Genomic DNA, 22,585 nt, shown 5'->3' on the forward strand with positions numbered 1-22,585 from the left:
CCTAGTTAGAAACATACAAAGAACAAAAAAATAACTCAGACAACCCCTTTAAGTCTCCTTTGTTTAGTGTTATTATTTCCAGAGAGCTTTTCTATGTATTGCTTAATGTTTGTACGCCATGTAAAGGGTTTGTAGTTTGTACCAAGTAAATATTTTTGCTTTTATAATTTATATGCTGGTTTGGTATTTTGTTATTTTGTTTCTGTGTAGAAGTTATAATGTTATTGGGGCATGTGACGTAGCAAGATTATATTTCATTATAGCTCATATTGGTCATGTAAATCTACAGTGATTTCTTACATGCTTTAACAAGATTGTAATACCTAGTCTCTGTCTGGATATTGGTTATGCGCAGCCTCACTAACTCTCATTTCATCTTCTGCCCTGTATTAAACTTATACATGCCCATACTGATGTTGAATTTCTAAGGCTTCTTTCACACCAGCGTTAGGGTTTGTCTGGCAGTCTGTTCCCTTGCCGGAACAGCCTGCCAGATCTGTACTAAAGCTTACACATGTGTGCTGCTGGAAGTCCGGCCATATTCACTATAATGGGGATGGGCGGGAGATGCGGCCGCAGCACAGCAAACATTCTGAGGGCCAGCTGGACAAATACTGCAGTAAAATTATTACTTATTATTGTTTTTGGTGTGTGCAAAATGTTTCATGTGTTGCTGGTTTGTATGTACCTACCACCTTCTTAAAGGGATTCTGTCACCTCGTTTTCGGTTATAGAGATGCGGACATGCACGGCTAGCTCGCCGCTAGCATGGCCGCAATATACCTGTCCCATAGCGCTGTGTCCTTTTATTGTGGACGCTGGCGGTGCTGGGCTCCTTCACAGGGGGGGCGTGGCTGGGATCCAACAAGGTTAGTACAGCCCCTTGGGCTCCTTACCAGGCTCATTTACATATCTATAAAATCATTTTTTAAACACAATAAAAGGACACAGCGCTATGGGACAGGTATATTGCGGACTTGCTAGCGGCGATCTAGCCGTGCATGTCCGCATCTCTATAGGCTAAAACGAGGGGACAGAATCCCTTTAAACAAAGTTGTAAACCAAGTATGCCATTTCATGGCAATGGCAGTGGTCTCTTTAACCCCTTAAGTACCTGGCCCATTATTGTTTTTGTATTTCAGTTTTTTTTCCTCCCCACATTCTAATAGCCATAACTTTTTAGATTTTCTGTTCATGTAGCCATATGAGGGCTTATTTTTTAGGGATAAGTTGTATTTTTATTGGCATGATTTAACTTACCATGTCTTGTATTGGAAAATGGGGGACATTTTTTTTGTGGGGTTAAATTGAAAAAAAATCACAAAAGGATTTTTTGTTTTTGATATTACAGGGTTCATTGCACGCAAAAAATTACATGACATCCTTATTCTCAATACGATTATGGTGATACCAAACGTATATTTTTTTTTTTGTTTTCCAACTTTAAAAAAAATTAAAACCTTTGGAAGAATCAAAATTTTCTTTGCATTGCCACTGTCTGACAGCCATAACTTTTTTATATTTCAATCTACAGAGTTCGATGGGGCTTCTTTTTGCGGGACGAACTGTAGTTTTTATTAGTACCATTTTTGGGGTGCATACAACTTTTTGACCACTGTTATTTAATTGTTTGGGGAGATAAGGTGACAAAAAATGGTGAATCGTGTGTTTTTATATATTTTTTTCCTTTACGGTGTACACTTTTAGATTACGGTGTATTTTCATACGCAGTGATACCTGTTATGACTTTTTTTTCTATTGTTTATATATTTTTATACGTAAAATTGCGAAATTTTAATAATTTTTTATTTTACCTCGCTTAGGGGGCTAGAACCTGGTCCCATTCACCCTAATAGAGATCTATTAGGGTTAATGGGACTCTGATGTGCTCCCTGCTGAGCAGTGCCTCGTGCACAGCTTAGCTGGAAGCTTACCATTACAGGCCGAGGAACCCCCAGCAGCTCCCAGGCTGTCATGGTAACCGATTGAAGCCCCGCAATTTCACTGCTGGGTCCCCAATAGGAAGGCAGAGGGAGCCGTATTCCTCTGTCTTACCTCACAGATGCCACGATTGCTGTTGAACATGGCATCTGAGGGTTAAATGACAGGGTTCGGCGTGATCACTGTTTCCCGTCATTGCAACTGGGTGCTTGCTGTATTATACAGCCGGCATCTACCGCATATGAGCAGGCTCACCAGAGCAGCTCGCTCCATACAAGCCCTCAGACACTGTGATGTATGGGTACATCACAGTGGTTGAAGGGGTTAAAGAGATTGTTTCATCAGAAAATGGCCTATCTTTAAATCAGGCTTTTATGTTTACATTTTGTAATAATTTTTGTTATTTTTAATTTTCCAATTATATCCCAAAATCCTGCAGTTTTCACACTGGCAATTAAGCTTACTAATAGGTACCACTTCTTGGTCTGTACAGATCACCTTTTTGCTTATCTGCCAACATCTTTTCATTACAGGCAGAATTAGAATGACATATACAGTCCTGATCAAAAGTTTAAGACCACTTGAAAAATGGCAAAAAATCATATTTTACATTGTTGGATCTTAACAAGGTTCGAAGTAGAGCTTCAACATGCAACAAGAAGAAATGGGAGTGAGACAAAACATTTTTTGAGCATTCAATTTAATGAAAACAACGAATAAACTGAAACAGGCTGTTTTTCAGCTGATCAAAAGTTTAGGACCACGCCTCCCAAAAAAACCTAAACCCCCCCAAAACAGAAATCCAACTTCCAAACATGAACTCAGTATTGAGTAGCTCCGCCGTTATTGTTTATCACTTCCAAAATTCGTTTCAGCATGCTTGATGCAAGCGTTTCCATGAGGTGAGTGGGAACATTTCTCCAAGTGGTGAAGACGGCTGCACGAAGGCCATCTACTGTCTGGAACTGTTGTCCATTTTTGTAAACTTCCCTTGCCATCCATCCCCAAAGGTTCTCAATTGGATTTAGATCAGGGGAACACACAGGATGGGCCAAAAGAGTGATGTTATTCTCCTGGAAGAAGTCCCTTGTCCTGCGAGCATTGTGTACTGTAGCGTTGTCCTGTTGAAAAACCCAGTCGTTACCACACAGACGAGGGCCCTCAGTCATGAGGAATGCTCTCTGCAACATCTGGACATAGCCACCGGCCGTTTGACGCCCCTGCACTTCCTGAAGCTCCATTGTTCCACTGAAGAAAAAAGCACCCCAGACCATTATGGTGCCCCCTCCACTGTGGCGCGTAGAAAACATCTCAGGTGGGATCTGCTTGTCATGCCAGTAATGTTGGAAACCATCAGGATCATCAAGGTTACATGTTTTCTCATCAGAGAATAAAACTTTCTTCTACCTTTGAATGTCCCATGTTTGGTGCTCTCTTGCAAAGTCCAAACAAGCAGTTCTGTGGCGTTCAAAGAGGCAAGGTCTTTGAAGACGTTTTTTGTTTTTGAAGCCCTTCAGTCTCAGATGCCGTCTGATGGTTATGGGGCTGCAGTCAGCACCAGTAAGGGCCTTAATTTGGGTCGAGGATCGTCCAGTGTCTTGACGGACAGACAATTGGATCCTCTGGCTCAGTGCTGATGAAATTTTTTTTGGATCTTCCACTTGACTTTTTTGTTCCATAACCCTCAGGATCATTTAAGAAATTCCAAATGACTGTCTTACTGCGTCCCACCTCAGCAGCGATGGCGAGCTGTGAGAGACCCTGCTTATGCAGTTCAACAACCCGACCACGTTCAAAAAGGGAGAGTTTTTTTGCCTTTGCCATCACAATGTGTGACTACCTGACAGAAAATGACAATGAATCCACATCTTTGCACAGATTTGGCCTTTTAAGGGCATGTGGTCCTAAAATTTTGATCAGCTGAAAAACAGCCTGTTTCAGTTTAATCATTATTTTCAATTAATTGAATGCTCAAAAAATGTTTGTCTCACTCTCATTTCTTCTTGTTGCATGTTGAAGCTCTACTTGGAACCTTGTTAAGATCCAACAATGTAAAATATGATTTTTTGCCATTTTTCAAGTGGTCTTAAACGTTTGATCAGGACTGTATTACCTATACACATATATCTATAGAACAGTCTGAGGCATAGGCTAGGGATATGCAAAGTTAGGGTCAGGCAATATTTACATGTAGTAGTGTAGAGAGTCCCCAAAATTAACTTTACTGGTGGGTCCTTAGGCAACTCTGTCTAACACTGCCTCCCACACTGTTACAATTGTCTAGGCAAGGTTTGAGGACTATGATAAAAAAGAGATCAAGGAGTTGGACTCCTAATTTCCCAGATCTACATACAATCAAGCATCTGTGGATTTGCTGGAAATATAAGTCCAAACTATGGAGATACTACCTCGGGGACTTAAAAGATTTGCTGCCAGTCTCTGATTCCACAGGGCCAGATTCCTTTTGATAGGTCTATTGGAATGTGTGCCTTGACATCTCAGACCAGTTTTGGAGGCACAATGGGGACCTACATTACATAATATTAGGCAGGTGGATTTCTGACTAAATATTGTAAAACTTATGAATAGCGACTATGAAACCAGTACATTTATCAGGGTTGTGATTTAACAGAGTTTGCGTGCTACTGTGGTGAGAGAGTATCGTGAGTGGACAAATGGCACCACTATGAATAAGCCATGTGGAACTGCAGAGCACCACGTGCCAATGATGTGAGAGGTGAATGTCAGCTACAAAGGTACATGACGGCGGACTGTCACACTACAGAGGAGAAGCTCAACACCAAAATTAACTCAGCGGCTACCAGATGTGTGTCTAAACCAACAGATCACCAAACCCTACTATGGGGCTCCAAAGCAGACGGATGGTAACTGCACATCTGCTAATGAAGTTGCATTGGGAGAAAAGGCTTAAATTTTACGGACAGTATTGGAATTGGATCTCCACTGATTGGCAAAGGGTTGCCTTCTCCGATGAATCACATTTTCTGCTTCATCAAATGGATGAACACTGGCATGTCAGGCAACAAACATCTGAGAACAAACACCCTGTAACCATTGCTGGAAGAACACAAGTTGGTAGTGGCCGTGTTATGATCTGGGGAATGTTTTCATGGCATTTTCTGGGTCCTCTCATCCATGTGGATGGCACTCTCAACCTATTTGGGTATGAATCCATCCTTGCAGATCACATACACAGATGAATGCTGTTTTTTCTGGGGAGGTTGAGATTTTCCAGCAAGACAGTGTGACATGTCACATGGCTAAAAATGTCCGATATTGGTTGGAAGAGCATGACCAAGACTTCCAAGCACTTCCCTGGCCCCCTGATTCTCCAGACTTGAACCCAATTGAGCATATGTGGGATCACCTTGATAATCATTTTTGCTCTATGGCTCTTCCCCTATGCACCCTCCAGTAGGTGTGAGATGCACTGCAGTCAGTTCTGCGGACTCCTCGTGCTGGTTTGAAAAATGCTAAATATTTTTAGTGGGACAACCCCTTTAAGTGATATTATGGTTAGAACAAAATATGTCAAAAGCAACACAATGCTTCTGTATATAGTTCTCTGAATAGTTGTACATTATAAATTATAGTAATTTACTGTAACTGTGGAGAGAATCCACACCATACCTCCATTAGTTGTTCTGGGAATCCTGGTGTTTCTTTGCCTTTGAAGCTGAAGTTTGAAGAGTTCATCTTCTAATTGCTGATTTTCAATTTCTAAAGTAACTAATTTCTCATTCATGTCCAATTTTGTAGTTGTGTATCCTACCATGGCAAAAGTAAACACAAAGACAAATTGTATGTCAATTGGCACGTGTCTTGAGAGTAAGGGTCCATTCACATGTCCGCAAGTGTTTTGCGGTCCGCAAATTGCGGATCCGCAAAACACAGACACTGGCCATGTGCGTTCCGCATTTTGCGGACCACACATGGCCGACACTATAATAGAAATGCGGACAAGAATAGGGCATGTTCTAATTTTTTGCGGGGCCACGGAACAGAAGTGCAGATGCGCACAGCACACTGAAAATGAATGGGTCCGCACCCGTTCCGCAAAATTGCGTAATGGATGCAGACCCATTTTGCGGACGTGTGACTGGACCCTAAGAACTCACCCACATTACTGTTTTCTTGCGTTCTTCTGTTTTATAAAGGATATTACCTATATTACCTATAGTATCATTCACCTTCAGTACTTTAATTGTAAAAATGAGCAAGTTAGTAGTAATAGTACTAACAACCTTTGGGGACTACTGTGATATTAAAGGGAATGTATCATCAGAAAATGGTTAATATGTCACCAGAAAACATCCTGTTGTTTATATTATTAATAATTTTTTTCAACGTTCCATATCACTAGCTATATTTACAAATACAATAAAATCCTGCAGTTTTCACACTGGCCACAAAGCCTAATAATAGGTTCCACTTCTTGGTATGTACAGATCACTTTTCTACAGTCATCTCCTATAGATACTATTCAACTTTATGATGCCATATACTGAACTTCATAATTGACACAAGGTATTACAGTTGTTACAATATAATGTACAGATTGTTACAGTTGTGAGGCTTTTTATACTATCATGTCTATATTATCTTTTTTATATATATATATATATATATATATATATATACAGTACAGACCAAAAGTTTGGACACACCTTCTCATTCAAAGAGTTTTCTTTATTTTCATGACTATGAAAATTGTAGATCAAAACTGTGAATTAACACATGTGGAATTATATACATAACAAACAAGTGTGAAACAACTGAAAATATGTCATATTCTAGGTTCTTCAAAGTAGCCACCTTTTGCTTTGATTACTGCTTTGCACACTCTTGGCATTCTCTTGATGAGCTTCAAGAGGTAGTCCCCTGAAATGGTTTTCACTTCACAGGTGTGCCCTGTCAGGTTTAATAAGTGGGATTTCTTGCCTTATAAATGGGGTTGGGACCATCAGTTGCATTGAGGAGAAGTCAGATGGATACACAGCTGATAGTCCTACTGAATAGACTGTTAGAATTTGTATTATGGCAAGAAAAAAGCAGCTAAGTAAAGAAAAGCGAGTGGCCATCATTACTTTAGGAAATGAAGGTCAGTCAGTCAGCCGAAAAATTGGGAAAACTTTGAAAGTAAGGGCTATTTGACCATGAAGGAGAGTGATGGGGTGCTGCGCCAGATGACCTGGCCTCCACAGTCACCGGACCTGAACCCAATCGAGATGGTTTGGGGTGAGCTGGACCGCAGAGTGAAGGCAAAAGGGCCAACAAGTGCTAAGCATCTCTGGGAACTCCTTCAAGACTGTTGGAAGACCATTTCAGGGGACTACCTCTTGAAGCTCATCAAGAGAATGCCAAGAGTGTGCAAAGCAGTAATCAAAGCAAAAGGTGGCTACTTTGAAGAACCTAGAATATTACATATTTTCAGTTATTTCACAATTGTTTGTTATGTATATAATTCCACATGTGTTAATTCATAGTTTTGATGCCTTCATAGTCATGAAAATAAAGAAAACTCTTTGAATGAGAAGGTGTGTCCAAACTTTTGGTCTGTACTGTATATTTGTGTGTTTTATTGTAGTGTGTGTTCCTCTTCCAGTCCCCTCCTCTCATTCCTGATTGACAGGACCATGTTCCTGAGTCATCTCACCTGGCCCTGTTAATTAAGTAGATGAGGGAGGGTCTGGCAGAGAAACAGGAGGAATAAGGGTGCACAGAGTTGCTCGGGCTGACTTATTTACATAACTGCTTATTTTCATATATACAGGGGCATAGCTATAGGGGTTGCAGAGGTTGCAGTCGCTACTGGGCCCAGGAGCCTGAGGGGGCCCAAAGACACCGGTATTATAGAAAGTACATGCTGGTCAAGTTACACCTCTGGCTGGAGGGAAGGGGTTAGGTCAAGAATTTGGCATGGGGGGAGGTGCCGTTAAAATTTTTGCCTCAGGCAGCACGAAGGCTATGTGCTTCCCTATCCCTGATCACAAAGCACTGAGGGAAGGGGGCCCAAGCTGAACTCTTGCAACAGGATCCACGAGCCTTCAGCTACGCCACTGCATATGGAGCAACTGATCACTAAGTGAAAGGTCTCATTATGTTCAGCTGAGCTAGACCTATGTTATGCAAGCGGGTGTGGACCCACTGCGCCACTGACTGGCTATACTCTGGAGGGGCGTGACTATGGAACTACCTGGTCTTCACTAGAGCCTCTGATGGTAAGGATAGGCTTGGGCCGGTAGGGTAGTTGCCAGGTGCCACTCCAGAGCAGTCCCCGAGTCAGTGGCAGATGACAAGGGGGTCAGAGATACCGATGCAAGCATTGTGGGGAAGGACATGGTCAGGAAGTCTAAGGTCAGGGCAGGCAGCGATCAAGCAGGGTCTTTAAATGAAGTCCAAGGTCAGAGGCAGGTGGCAAACAAGCAAAATCCGATAATTCCAAAGCAGGGTCCGGTACACAGCAAAGCGGAACTACAAAAACACCGTCACACAGGGAACTAGACAAGCTAGTGACCATGAGTTGCTCAGGCATATTTCTGGGGTAGAAAGCGCCTTTAAATACTTCCTGCAGTCCAGCCACAGGCTGGTGAGACAGAAGGGTGTACGTTCTGCCTCACAAGTGAGGAGAGACACATCCATGCAAGCCCTAACAAACAGTTCAGGTCTCCAGTAAGAAGTAAGCTCTGGCATGGAGCACAGATGCAACAGTTAAGCTACCTGCTGCCCACGCTTGTCAGCACGGCACATGGCAGCAGGAGGGAAAGAGGGAGCCTGTGCCTGCGGGTAGGGGCAGCAGCGCCGGCATGGACCGCTGGGCTAACAACCTACAAGACATTGTGCTAGGTTTATCAGGCACCCATAGGGGATTACCATATACAGGTGAAACTCGAAAAATTTGAATATCGTGCAATGTTCATTTATTTCAGTAATGCAACTTAAAAGGTGAAACTAACATATGTGATAGGCTCATTACATGCAAAGCGAGATATTTCAAGCCTTTATTTGTTATAATTTGGATGATTATGGCTTACAGCTTATGAAACCCCAAAGTCACTATTTTGAGGTACCCTTTGCTCAGGGGGTATGGATTAATTAGCTGACTAGAGCGTGACACTTTGAGCCTAGAATATTGAACCTTTTCACAAAATTCTAATTTTAAGCTTTTTTTTGCACGATATTCTAATTTTTCGAGTTTCAACTGTATGTGTCAATGCTTGCATTGATACAGATCATGACAAGCATACAAATCATATACTATCAAGCAGTTAAAAAAGTATTTCAACTATAGACGTTTATTCCTCGACTATCTTCCCATTGATGAACTGTCTCAATGGAAAAGGGTTTTCTTATGGCAGCTGATATACAGTATATGAGGGGATAAAGCAAGTGCAAATGTTCCATATGGTAGCCTTTCAGACGACTGGCCATCCATTGAAATACATGGATGGCTTAAAACCACTAAACCTGTCCGTGCAGCTTTCTGCTCTGGTTCATAAGGAGAGATCCTAAGGAGAGATTACCTCCTATGACATCTATAGGCTCTAATAGGTCATATGCACAGCGGCTGCCTTAATTTGTTTTCAAGTTAGCAACACTTATGGTTTATCCTAGGGATAGGCCATGAATTTGTGATGTGGGAGGCCTTAAACCAATGTCTCCTATCAATCAGAAGAACAAAATGGTAAAAGAGCTTGATGGAGTCCCAAAACCCTCTTTTAGGTGTTTTGCCTCCAAACGTATTGGATTTCACAAATCTGTCCGAGGCACAAGGGATTAAATACATCACAGTAAACACTTTAATGAACTACGATTATTTCCATTGGATGGAGTAATGAACCGCACACAATAGGTAACGAATCTATCTGAAATATAAAATAATCAGAACTATCACATGTCCATTAATTGGGAGTGAATTGTATACACAGATAATTATAGCAGAACAAATGAAGGTTTATCCACAAAGCTGTCTAGTAGGTTATGGAAACTACAGTAATGGGTGCTGACCTGACTGATGCCATGGATAGTTAATAATCAAAAGCGTGCTACCCAAAGAATGAGTCTTAAGTTCATACATAATACCTTATTTAAAAGATATTGTAAAAGCTGTCATGATTAAAAGATTAAGTGTGCAACTTACTTTTGCTTTTCTTTTTCCGAATGAAGTGTGCACGTTTCTCTCTTTGTTCCATGAGCTGTGCCTCAGTAAGAAGATCCTGTAAATTCGCCAATATCATTTGATCATTTCCGCCATTCTGTAGATAGGCCATGCGTAAAGCACTATGTAAAGGAGTAAATGAGAGATGGTTCAAGGTTTTCTAAAACAAAAATTGCTCCCTAAACGTTGCGATGAACCTAGGGACTCTCGCTTCATGCTTTCTTGATGGGGTATCACACTTTAAGCTTTTTTTAATTGTATTCTTTAGCACCAAAATTGTCCACAGCAGTGCACAGAGATTGGCATCTCTCACATGGGTCCCTGTCCCCATTAGGCCTGACAATCTAAATTCCAAATTAACTTATCAGTATGTTTTTGCTGTGTGGGAGGAAAGTGGTGAAAACTGACGCAAACACCGGGAGAACATACAAACTCCATGTAAATGTGTCCCATGGTTGGACTCAAACTCTAGACCCTGAAGTTGCAAGACAACAGTACCACTATGCTGCCCATGGTACATGAATTAGATATACCATAAAACTTTGACCATTGGAAGTTCAATTGCTGGGACGTTCACTGAGGCTGTGCCTCATGAGGCAAGAGCTATGATCCTTGATTCAAGTCTACTGATATTGTCCTCTGGACCCTAGTAGAGTCTAAAATCTACCTCCTCTCTGATTCCTCATGATCAGTCATTTCTATATAGCACTGAAAGAATGATCATATATTACAAGGGACTACACCATGAGTAACTTCCTACTTTACGTATAAACATTAGGTGATTTGTATGTTTTTGCACCCTTTATTTACTGTAGACTCCAGGATAAAAAGTTTTTACCTGATGTCAGAGGTCAAGCTTCCACCTCCAAAAATTGAAACAACTGGTTGTTGAATTGGAGCTCTTTCTATTTTCCGAGAGAATGGGGATTCACTGTGTTTTGTTGCAATTCCTTTTTTTCTAGAATATAAAGATTAAATATAAATATTCTCAAATAATAAAGAAAATACAAATCCTTATAGAAGTTTTTTATGCTTTCAAATGTTTTGATGCTGTTTTTAATGTAGTTTTTGAAGCCAATTCCAGAGTGGATACTAAACGGAAAGGAAATATGTAGGAAAGATCCTACTTCTCTGTTTTTAAATATACTGCTAGGTTTGGCTTCAAAAATTGCATCAAAATGGCACGTGAGAACCACTCTAAATTTGACACTTAAAATATTAGGAGATCAAATTCATATTCATGACCTAAAAGGTTCTCTTTTACAATATTTTAAAGCTCACAGGCAACTCTTTATAATAAGAATAATAATTTTTATTTATATAGCGTCAACATATTCCTCAGTGCTTTACAGTTCAGACTCTTTTGACCTGATGCTATTACCATCAGTGATGACACAAAATTAGATATCATCCCAGTCTATAACCATATTCCTAAATAATATTCAAACTCTAATGAAAGTTTGTCTGAAAGAGGACCCATCACTGTTCCTGACATGACTGTTTTAGTAGCTGTTGCATTCCACATGTAATAACAGTGTTGTGACATGACTATGTTGTGCCATTCTTCTTGGTAGAAGTTTGTTGATAAAGGTACAGATGAGAGTTACCAGTTTGGGGGGGGGGGGGTGTCTCTGCACAGTCTGACACTATCCAATCAGTGCTATTTTATATGGGGGGCTCTGTATAGGGGCATTTTATACTGGGGCACATTATGGTGGGTACTATGGGGAAGGGGAGAGAGGAGTACTATGGGGTCATCTACGGGGGCACTAAGAAGGGGTATTTTATACTTGCAAATTATGGGGGAAACTGAGGGCATCTACTGGGGCACTAAATATGGGGCATTTTATACTGGTACATTATGAGGGGCACTAGGAGGAAGGGGGAGAGGAGCACTATGGGGGTATTTTATACTAGCACATTATGGGGGCACTATGGGGAAATTAGCTCAACTGGGGTCATTAAAAGGGGGTATTTTTTTGCACATTATAAGGAGAATTATTACTACTGGGGGCATTATGGTAGGCTTTATTACTACTGGGGGTCTAGGGGGAACATGATTACTAGTATGAGCACTACGGGAGCACTATTACCTCTGGGGCACAGTGGGGACATGTTGGTGGCACTGTAGGAGCACTATTACTATCATGTGTGCTCTAGCAGAGAATTATTCCTATTGGTGGGACTTTTGGGAGCACTATTACTGTGGGGGCACCTTGGCACAGTATCAGCTTACCACAATTATTTTTGGTGGATGTTATATTACACTATTAGTGTCAGGGGCACTATTTGTTGGGCGCAGTTATTTTAGGGCACTGTGTGCCAATAATTATTAAAGGGCACTATCTGCATGGGACTACTATTATCAGGGGGTTTATCTGTTTCTGCAGTATAGTATTGGGGACCACAGCGGCACAGTATTGGAGGTGGTAGGATGATTTGTCCAGAAAATGGGAGGATGATGGAAAAGTAGTAAACAAAGATTTTTTTTTGTCAAACTGCAGAGAAATGGCTGAAAAATGGTGTTCTGGTCTGAAGGTCTGAAAGGAGAAGATGAGGAAAGAGGGAAGGAACATCTACAACAAAGGAGACATCACTGGATGTAAGAGGTACGGGGCGCTGTATTACCCTGTATGTTGTGTAGTGATGGGAGGGTGGATATAGAATATGGCCCACACTGTAGCAGCCTGGCCCCAGACTTCAGGTCACACTGTGCGTGTTCTGAATTCTGGGGGCTCACACCCATCTACTACATTATCTGTACACCGAGAGTTATCACCGTGTTATCTGTGGTGTTACATAGGACTGCAGGTGACATCTACTACATTATCTGTAAAAAAAAAGGGGGCATGGCCACAGGTTGGAGGGGGGGGGGGCGCAATACTTGGCTAGCCCCGGGTGCTGGCAACCCACACTACGCCACTGGGAGAGGTTACAGGTCCTCTTTAAAGTTTTCATGACAACAATGTATTCTTTCTGCATGCTGTTTAACGTTGAAAGAAAATACTGCATGAACTAAAAACTGTCAAGTAAAAAGATAACTTAGCTCACATATTAGCCATTCAAACTAACAGAAACTAAAGAAAAATTTCATTAAAAAAATAAGAATAAAATTCTACCCCATGAGTTATACAGTATTCTATGCACATTTTAGCACCAAAAGGATTTTATTTCATTGGTAGAAATGTTTCCAAGCTTGGAAATACGAACATCAGACACCAACAGGGCCTTATCCACAATCACTTTCATGGCTATGGCTCCATTTATAGATGCAATAAATATAATCCAATCTTGGACTCACATACAGTGATGGCTCTCCTGAAAGCTGGTGAAAGTCTTTGGTGCCAAAAACTAAGGTTTTTGAAGATGACCAGTAACCTCTCATAGCCTGCCGGTTTCAATAGCTTCATTCTGGAGCATCTATTCTTTAACTTTATTATTCCTGCTAGACGTTATAAATGAATTACTAGCAGTCTGCAATGATGGTCCAGATGGGTGTTACCAGTTGAGGGTTTGTCCCTGCACAGTCTGACACATAGTTACTAAAACAGACATGTCAAGAGAGGAACTTCTCTTTCATGCACGATCGATCACTTAAGATCAACAGTAGACAATAGTCATGTCATATATCGTTGATCTTTTTTTGTAAATAGGCCTTAGGCTACTTTCACACTTGTGGTAGCTTTTTCCGGCAGGCTGTTCCGGTGGGGACCAGATCCATGCTACCGCAAGTCCACCGTGCCGCCGGAGGTCCGCTTCGGCCCAATTCACTATAACGGGGGCAGGCAGGAGGTCCGGCCGCAGCACAGCAAACATGCCGAGAGGTGGCCAGACAAAAACTACAGCACGCTGCGGTTTTTGTCTGGCCATCTCACGGCATGTTTGCCGTGCTGCAGCCAGACCTCCAGCGGCACGGTGGACCTGCGGTAGCATGGATCCGGCAGGTTGTTCCCCCACCGGAACAGCCTGCCGGAAAAGTGTTATGCTGTAGGAGAAGAGGGGTATCTCTAATTTTACTAAATTTTATTTGCTAATAATAAAATTATCATTTGTTTCTCACAGTAATCAATGCAGTCATTCATCTGAAACTTAGAAGTACCTGATCAAAAAGACTATAAATGTAAAGTATAGTTAGGTATTATGGGTTGTCCTTTGTAAAAATACAATAAATTAAAAAAATAAGCAATACTAAAAAACATTGGTCTTACATGGCTTCAGTCTGCAGCAGGTCTATTTGTTGCTTCATAGTAGCTAAAAGCTGTTCATTCTTTTGCTCTTGAGCAGTCAAATGTCTTATCATGTTTTCCAAGTAGCCAGTATTACGGCTTCGAGCTGTTATCTCGTTCAGTCTTTGCACGATATCTGTGATTGTGTTAGATGAGATTACATGCATGATTCAGCAGCACAGGATCTAGTTTATGGCACTCTAGCACTCACAAATTACAAAGAGAACAGGCAAAAATGTTGATTACTAATTATATTAAAAGTAATGAAAAATAATAGTGGAAAACACATTTCAAAGGGATCTGCTACCATCAGGTTCTTCCAAATTGGGGTATGTCAGATTATCCAATGTAAGTGGACACATGGATATCAATACATCTAACAAAAGGTCTCCACACAGCGGTCTGTACCACCATTAGGGCTCATATTCTAAATGTCAAATTAACATAACAGTGCTTTTTTTTATGGGAAGAAACCGGCCCGGCGTACCCATGCATACAAACTCCATGCAGATGTTCAAACCTATGACCTTAGAGCTGCAAGGCAACAGCGCTAACCACAGGGGGGTAGCTAAAGGATCATGGGCCCTGGTGCAAGAGTTCAGCTTGGCCCTCTTTCCTCAGTGCTTTGTAGCCAGGGGCAGGGAAGCACATTGCCTTCGTGCTGCCTGAGTCAAAAATTGAAACAGCACCCCCTCCTTACCAAATTCTTGACCTAACCCCTTCCCTACCGCCAGAGGTGTAACTGGACCAGAATTAACTTTCCATAATACTGGTGTATTTTTATGCGGCCCAAGGGTCTTTGGGTCCCCTTAGGCTCCTGGGCCCAGTAGCGACTGCTACCTTTGCACCCCCTATATAGCTACGCCCCTGGCTAACCATATACCACTATACAGTATGTTATTTCATTTAATGTGATCAATACATATCACAGAAAAAGGCAGATGATGTCAGTTGCAAGATTGCATATTTTGGCCAAAATATCGACTAACTTTTTGGCAAGATGCAGCCAGTTGTAGTGATATCGGGAGACAACGGGGTGTCAGTATATGTGCAGTTTACTTACATTGTTGCTGGAATCTGCAGCTGAATCAAATAGAATGGGCGTGACCAATAGGCTGTTAGGGTGCTGATGCACATTTAGGTTTTTTGATGCAGTTTTTGAAGCTAAAACCAGGAGTGGATTGAAAAAAGTGGAGAAGTAGTATTTACCCTAATACTTTGTCTCCTGTTATGATCCACACCTGATTTTGGCCTGGTATACTACACATAACCATAAAAACCCTATCTATGTGCACTTAGAGTACTAAGCATCCCCTTCTTTCACAGATGGGAGGTATGTAAATGGCTGTTCTTTAGTGTTTTTCACTTGTGCTTCCTTTATCATGTACCATTGGGGCCTGGCTGTGTCTTGCAGTGATCTAGTGTTTCAATGTTAAATAAGTATGACTGTTTTCAAGTCATATTTTGTAATTTTTGTCCTTTTCAGTTAATTGCTGATGCTTATTGAAAACGAGTTAAATTTTCTGCCGTGCCATCACAGGAAAAGTACAGCATTAAAGTGGTTCTCCAGGAATGCTTGGAAAATGGCTGCCAGCAATCTGTCCAAGAATGTGAGCAGGGCTGGTTGCCACCACTTGTAGAGCTGCCTAGCGGAATAAGGGCGGGGCCTCACTACACTGGATGGTAATGTTGTGATCCTGCTATGATATGCCATCATGGCTGAGCAGCCTGACAGGAACACTGACCAATGTGTAGTATATGCTAGAGCATAGTGTGTAGGGAGAGCAAGTCATCTCACCCTCGTAGACAGCTGTACAAGTGGAGGCAATCAGTCCTCTCATTCTAAGACTGGTGACCATTTTAAACTCATTCCTGGAGAACCCCTTTAAGGAGTTCCCACTGCAATCAATGTGCATCTATTATACACAATGTACATATTAGTAAGTCCACTCAATTTAGATTTCCTATTAAAGGGGCATTAAAAGGACTTTTTATTCACCAGATAACTCCTTTTTAACAGGTATGTTTCTAAGTATGCCTTGGACAACCCTTTTAAACTGGATGTGCAGTGACTTTACCATCTCTTTGTTTTTCCAATAGTCTGTTCTGAGACATAATTTCACTGATTTGCTTGCTGTGAGCCTCAGCGAGGTAGCGCAGTTGTGTTTCATTATTCTTTGTCCTGGATTCTGGTGTGCCAATTCCATTCATCTAAAAATAGTAGATTTTGAAACTATCATTAAAAAACATGGCCAATTATTAAATACAGAGAAAAGATATACTGGCTCACCCGTCTCAATCTCTGGTATTAGGTGCACTGTTATATGCCCACCCCTCGGCCTTTTAGTATTAATGGTCTATATTACAAGGTATTAACAGGCACTCAGTCACCTAGGGCTGCATTGAAGATTCATTCTTTAATACATCAATTATATCAGACATAAATAAATAATTAAATGAAATATACACTACAAAATACTAAGAATATTCAACAAAAAATAAAAATAAATAATAAAAAATAGAAATGTTAAAAAATGCAATAAACATGTTCGCATCAGAAGCTCATAAGGTGGTTAGTCACTTATTAGTTGTAAATATGATCCTTAATCAGGTAAGTAAAAACATGATTCCTTTTTTATGAAATATGTACATAAGTAAAGTAGATATCTCAAAAAATAAAAAAATAATAAAAAATATCCAGAAAGTGATGAATAATATTGCTTGTTCCAAAAAATTATCAAATTAATCAAAATGTTCTTAATTCCTCCAATAAATGTTTCAAATGTCTTTGGTATATCCAATGATCAGTGTGTATAACTTAGGCTACTTTCACACTTGTGGCAGAGTGATCCGGCAAGCAGTTCCATCGCCGGAACTGCCTGCCGGATCCGGCAAAACGTATGCCAACTGATGGCATTAGTAAGACTGATCAGGATACTGATCAGTCTTAAAAATGCCTGATCAGTCAAAAAAAATGCATTGAAATGCCGGATCCGTCTTTCCGGTGTCATCCGGCAAAACGGATCCGGCATTTATTTTTTTCACCTTTGCGCAGACCGGAAGGACGGAGCTGGCACTAATACATTCCTATAGAAAAAAATGACGGATCCGGCTTTCAGGCAAGTCTTCAGTTTTCTATTTTGCCTGATCAGTCAAAATGACTGAACTGAAGACATTACTCTACATTCAGAATGCATGGGGACATGCTTGATCAGTTCTTTTCCGGCATTGAGCCCTTTTGACGGAACTCAGTGCCGGAAAAGAAAACCGCTAGTGTGAAAGTACCCTTAGGGCTCTTTTACATGAGTGGATGCCGTGCGTGGAATCCGCTGCGCGAAAGAATGCCAAACCCCACTCCGGACAGCAGAGACATGGAGCATTAATATGATTGATAATGCTCCGTGCCTCTCTGTGATCTTTTTGCTACAAAATCACAGCGAGATAAAGTTGTCATCTTGATTTTGTAGTAAAAAGATCACAGAGAGCACTATATTAGCTAAATTGCTCTATATTCTTTTTTTTTTTCCGAATATTCGCTATATTGCTATATATTCTTGTTTTAGAATATTACGAACATTCGAAAAAACTAAGTTATAGCAATATAGCGAATATTCAAAAAAAAAAACGAATATAGAGCAATTTAGCTAATATAGTGTTATAATCTTCTTTGTCTAATAGTTGTAAGTTGAAAAATTCGCATTACGAAAATTCGCAAACAACACTACTCCTAAAGTCAAATATACTGCAGCCTTCTCATTGGCCTACAAGCTAGAAGCAGGGAGGGATCATGTGTACTGATTAAAAAAAAAATTGAATATTCAAAATTACGAATATATATCACTATATTGGAAATATTCTCGAATTTTCGAAGTACCTATATTTGCGATAAAAATTCGAAATTAGAATATTCGTGATCAACACTAGAACCCATATTTAAATAACATAGAACTAAGTATGCTACAAAAAACGCACTTGCGTTTTCAATGCAATTTCTATGTATTTTTTCAAAAATACACAGATTCTTTGTTTTTTGACCTTGGAGACCTATAATCATTCATTTTTGATCTCAGGGACATGTGGGTAGATGTTTTTTATTCACACATTGTTCTTAAGAGGATATATCATTGTTTTTATTTCTTTTTTTTCTTACATGCTTTTCTTTCTTACTATAATAGAACACATATAACTCCTTGTTTGAGATCGCTGTTCTTTTTTTTGTTTCCATAGCATTTATGGAAACAAAAAAAGAACAGCAAAAAACTAAGAATCTGTGTATTTTTGAAAAAATACATAGAAAACGCATTAAAAACGCATTGAAAATGCAAGTCAAGGTCAAGTCTAGAGCAATACAGCATATGATTCTGCAAAGAAGAAAGTTTGAAAATATTGTCTTTGGATTATTTGGTTTAGTACTGGGTTCGTCTGTCCATACCTTTACTAAATCAGTCTTCTCCCCAGTAGAGTACATGTCATTATGATCATTTATCTTCTTGGCTTGATGATGCTCCAATTGGTCATCTTTATTACGCCTAGAGTTTTTCAGACGGGCGACCTAATTTACAGAGACATAAACATGTGAAAATATAATATTTATACAGCATTAATTACACCTGCCATGAAAATGTGATAGGTGAAGGATGCTTGAAGAACAGGTAAATCCCATTCACAGGTATCTCTCATATTCCAATAGAGAATGATACAAACTAACAAATGCTCATTGGACACATAAAATCATGAGGCACTTTGCGCTGTGTACACAGTGATGTGCTGCCCAGAAACAATGAATATGTATGGGGATGAATAATCGCAGTAACAATCGCTCATCCCCATACAGAGAGTATACTTGCTGTATATAAATGCAGTTAGATTGCGTCTCAACAATTGGGCAATGTTCCGGGATGAATAGTTTGTTCTCGATCATTGTCCTGTGCATCAGAACATGAAAAAATGCCCTAAATTCTTTTTGCTTTAGCAGCAAACTGTTACATAGTATCACATATGGAAAAGGGATAGCTCCAACCTCTAAAATCAGCAGTGCCAAGCGGCAAATCCAAACAGGTAATTTACTTGGTAGATAATTGTTAATGTATCTACTTTGAGTTCACCATTAAAATTTTGCCTCTGTAGGACTCCTGCAGAAACACCACACTGTCATTACAAAATTCTGGGCATACATGTACAGTGATCCCTCAAGATACAGTGGTCTCAGGATACTTTTCAACATACAATGGCCTTTTCTGACCTATCATAAGTTGAAACTAGACTCAACATACAGTTGCAAGAAAAAGTATGGGAACCCTTTGGAATGATATGGATTTCTGCACAAATTGGTCATAAAATGTGATCTGATCTTCATCTAAGTCACAACAATAGACAATCACAGTCTGCTTAAACTAATAACACACAAAGAATTAAATGTTACCATGTTTTTATTGAACACACCATGTAAACATTCACAATGCAGGCAGAAAAAGTATGTGAACCCTTGGATTTAATAACTGGTTGAATCTCCTTTGGCAGCAATAACTTCAACCAAACATTCCCTGTAGTTGCAGATCAGACGTGCACAACGGTCAGGAGTAATTCTTGACCATTCCTCTTTTCAGAACTGTTTGGCCTCGTTCACACTTCAGTGTTTGGTCAGTGATTTTCATCAGTGATTTGTGAGCCAAAACTAGTAGTGGAGCCTCCACAGACATGAGGTAGAAGGGAAAGATCTGCTCCTGTGCTGTGTTTAGAGTTGCACCTGGTTTTGGCTCACAAATCACTGATGGAAATCACTGACCAAACACTGAAGTGTGAACGAGGCCTTTCAGTTCAGCAATATTCTTGGGATGTCTGGTGTGAATCGCTTTCTTGAGGTCATGCCGCAGCATCTCAATCGGGTTGAGGTCAGGACTCTGACTGGGCCAATCCAGAAGGCGTATTTTCTTCTGTTTAAGCCAGTCTGTTGTTGATTTACTTCTATGCTTTGGGTCGTTGTCCTGTTGCAACACCCATCTTCTGTTGAGCTTCAGATGGTGGACAGATGGCCTTAAGTTTTCCTGAAAAATGTCTTGATAAACTTGAGAATTCATTTTTCCTTCAATGATGGCAATCCGTCCAGGCCCTGACACAGCAAAGCAGCCCCAAACCATGATGCCTCCACCACCATACTTCACAGTTGGGATGAGGTTTTGATGTTGGTGTGCTGTGCCTCTTTTTCTCCATACATAGTGTTGTGTGTTTCTTCCAAACAACTCAACTTTAAGAAGTATACAGTAACACCAGTAAGAGGTATATAGTAATACCAGTAAGAAGTATACAGTAACACCAGTAAGAAGTATACAGTAACACCAGTAGGAAGTATACAGTAACACCGGTAAGAGGTATACAGTAATACCAGTAAGAAGCATACAGTAACACCTGTAAGAGGTATACAGTAACACCAGTAAGAAGTATACAGTAATACCAGTAAGAAGTATACAGTAACACCAGTAAGAAGTATACAGTAACACCAGTAAGAAGTGTACAGTAACACTTGTAGGAAGTGCACAGTAACACCAGTAAGAAGTATACAGTAACACCAGTAAGAAGTATACAGTAACACCAGTAGGAAGTGTATAGTAACACCAGTAAGAAGTATACAGTAACACCAGTAAAAGGTATACAGTAATACCAGTAAGAAGTATACAGTAACACCAGTAGGAAGTGTACAGTAATACCAGTAGGAAGTGTACAGTAATACCAGTAAGAAGTGTACAGTAACATAAGTAAAAGGTATACATTAATACCAGTAAGAAGTATACAGTAACACCAGTAAAAGGTATACAGTAATACCAGTAAGAAAAATACAGTAACACCAGTAGGAAGTGTACAGTAACACCAGTAAGAAGTGTACAGTGCTGTTGTCTTAATTTCCTTGATGAACATGTACTTTACCAGACTAGTAACAAGCGCAGGTACTTAGGATTTTCTACAGTATGTATTCTAAAGATCTATCACTAATAGAAGGAACACAAAGTACAGGCTGAAAACTTACCATGTCCTGCGGTGTCCGTGTTTCTCTCACTCTGCCAATGTCTCCGCCAATACAGAACTTTTCTCTGTGCTTTTGTTGCAATAACAAAGACTTGAAAGTCATATTGCAACTTGGGCACCGAAACATGTCTGTCATCCTGGTAATTCAGTTAAAAGTATTTTTTAAGGTTAAATATGGCATTCCCCTTATGCTCTCATATGTTGAAGTACTGCATGTTTGTATTAAATAATATCAACTGAAAACACTTGAAATATATCCCTATAGAAATTAGGACTCAATTAGATCATATTGTTTGCTTGCTGTCGTTCCCCAGCTCCTGGGCTTTGCTGACCACTCCCCACTGTTGTAACAATGAGAGCTGGATGGCAACCTGTGTTTGTGTATAACCTCTCACATCTCATCACCACACCACAGCTACAGACCTGAAAGGCTTGAGAGCAGCACCTAGAGGCAGGATTGGAAATTGCATAGTGGAACACCTTAGGAGGAACAGATAACTTGAAAGGTCTCAGTTCTTGATACCTTCTAATGACTAACTGAAAAGATTATAACATATAGCAAGCTCTTAAACTACTGAGGTCTCTTCAACAGGCATGGCATAACACAATATCAGATTTCACATATTTATACAGTACAGACCAAAAGTTTGGACACACCTTCTCATTCAAAGAGTTTTCTTTATTTTCATGACTATGAAGGCATCAAAACTATGAATTAACACGTGGAATTATATACATAACAAACAAGTGTGAAATAACTGAAAATATGTCATATTCTAGGTTCTTCAAAGTAGCCACCTTTTGCTTTGATTACTGCTTTGCACACTCTTGGCATTCTCTTGATGAGCTTCAAGAGGTAGTCCCCTGAAATGGTCTTCCAACAGTCTTGAAGGAGTTCCCAGAGATGCTTAGCACTTGTTGGCCCTTTTGCCTTCACTCTGCAGTCCAGCTCACCCCAAACCATCTCGATTGGGTTCAGGTCCGGTGACTGTGGAGGCCAGGTCATCTGGCGCAGCACCCCATCACTCTCCTTCATGGTCAAATAGCCCTTACTTTCAAAGTTTTCCCAATTTTTCGGCCGACTGACTGACCTTCATTTCTTAAAGTAATGATGGCCACTCGTTTTTCTTTACTTAGCTGCTTTTTTCTTGCCATAATACAAATTCTAACAGTCTATTCAGTAGGACTATCAGCTGTGTATCCACCTGACTTCTTCTCA

The 22,585-nt window shown here is 40.3% G+C and overlaps 1 protein-coding gene across 1 annotated transcript in view; it reads right to left on the minus strand.

Moving 5' to 3' along the window:
- LOC120991576 (coiled-coil domain-containing protein 17-like) overlaps positions 1-21,676 on the minus strand; it is a 38,142-nt gene extending 16,466 nt beyond the window's left edge. The window contains exons 1-7 of the mRNA XM_040420359.1: positions 21,368-21,676; positions 18,779-18,898; positions 16,425-16,557; positions 14,329-14,482; positions 10,959-11,078; positions 10,103-10,242; positions 5,593-5,730 (exon numbers count right to left, since the gene is read on the minus strand). Of these exons, the coding sequence (XP_040276293.1) occupies positions 5,593-5,730; positions 10,103-10,242; positions 10,959-11,078; positions 14,329-14,482; positions 16,425-16,557; positions 18,779-18,898; positions 21,368-21,502 (940 nt within the window). The 5' untranslated portion in view covers positions 21,503-21,676. The remainder of the gene's footprint in view (positions 1-5,592; positions 5,731-10,102; positions 10,243-10,958; positions 11,079-14,328; positions 14,483-16,424; positions 16,558-18,778; positions 18,899-21,367) is intronic.
- Positions 21,677-22,585: the final 909 nt, after the last annotated feature.

This window comes from Bufo bufo, chromosome 2 (assembly GCF_905171765.1).
Source record: "Bufo bufo chromosome 2, aBufBuf1.1, whole genome shotgun sequence".
Classification (NCBI taxonomy): domain Eukaryota; kingdom Metazoa; phylum Chordata; class Amphibia; order Anura; family Bufonidae; genus Bufo; species Bufo bufo.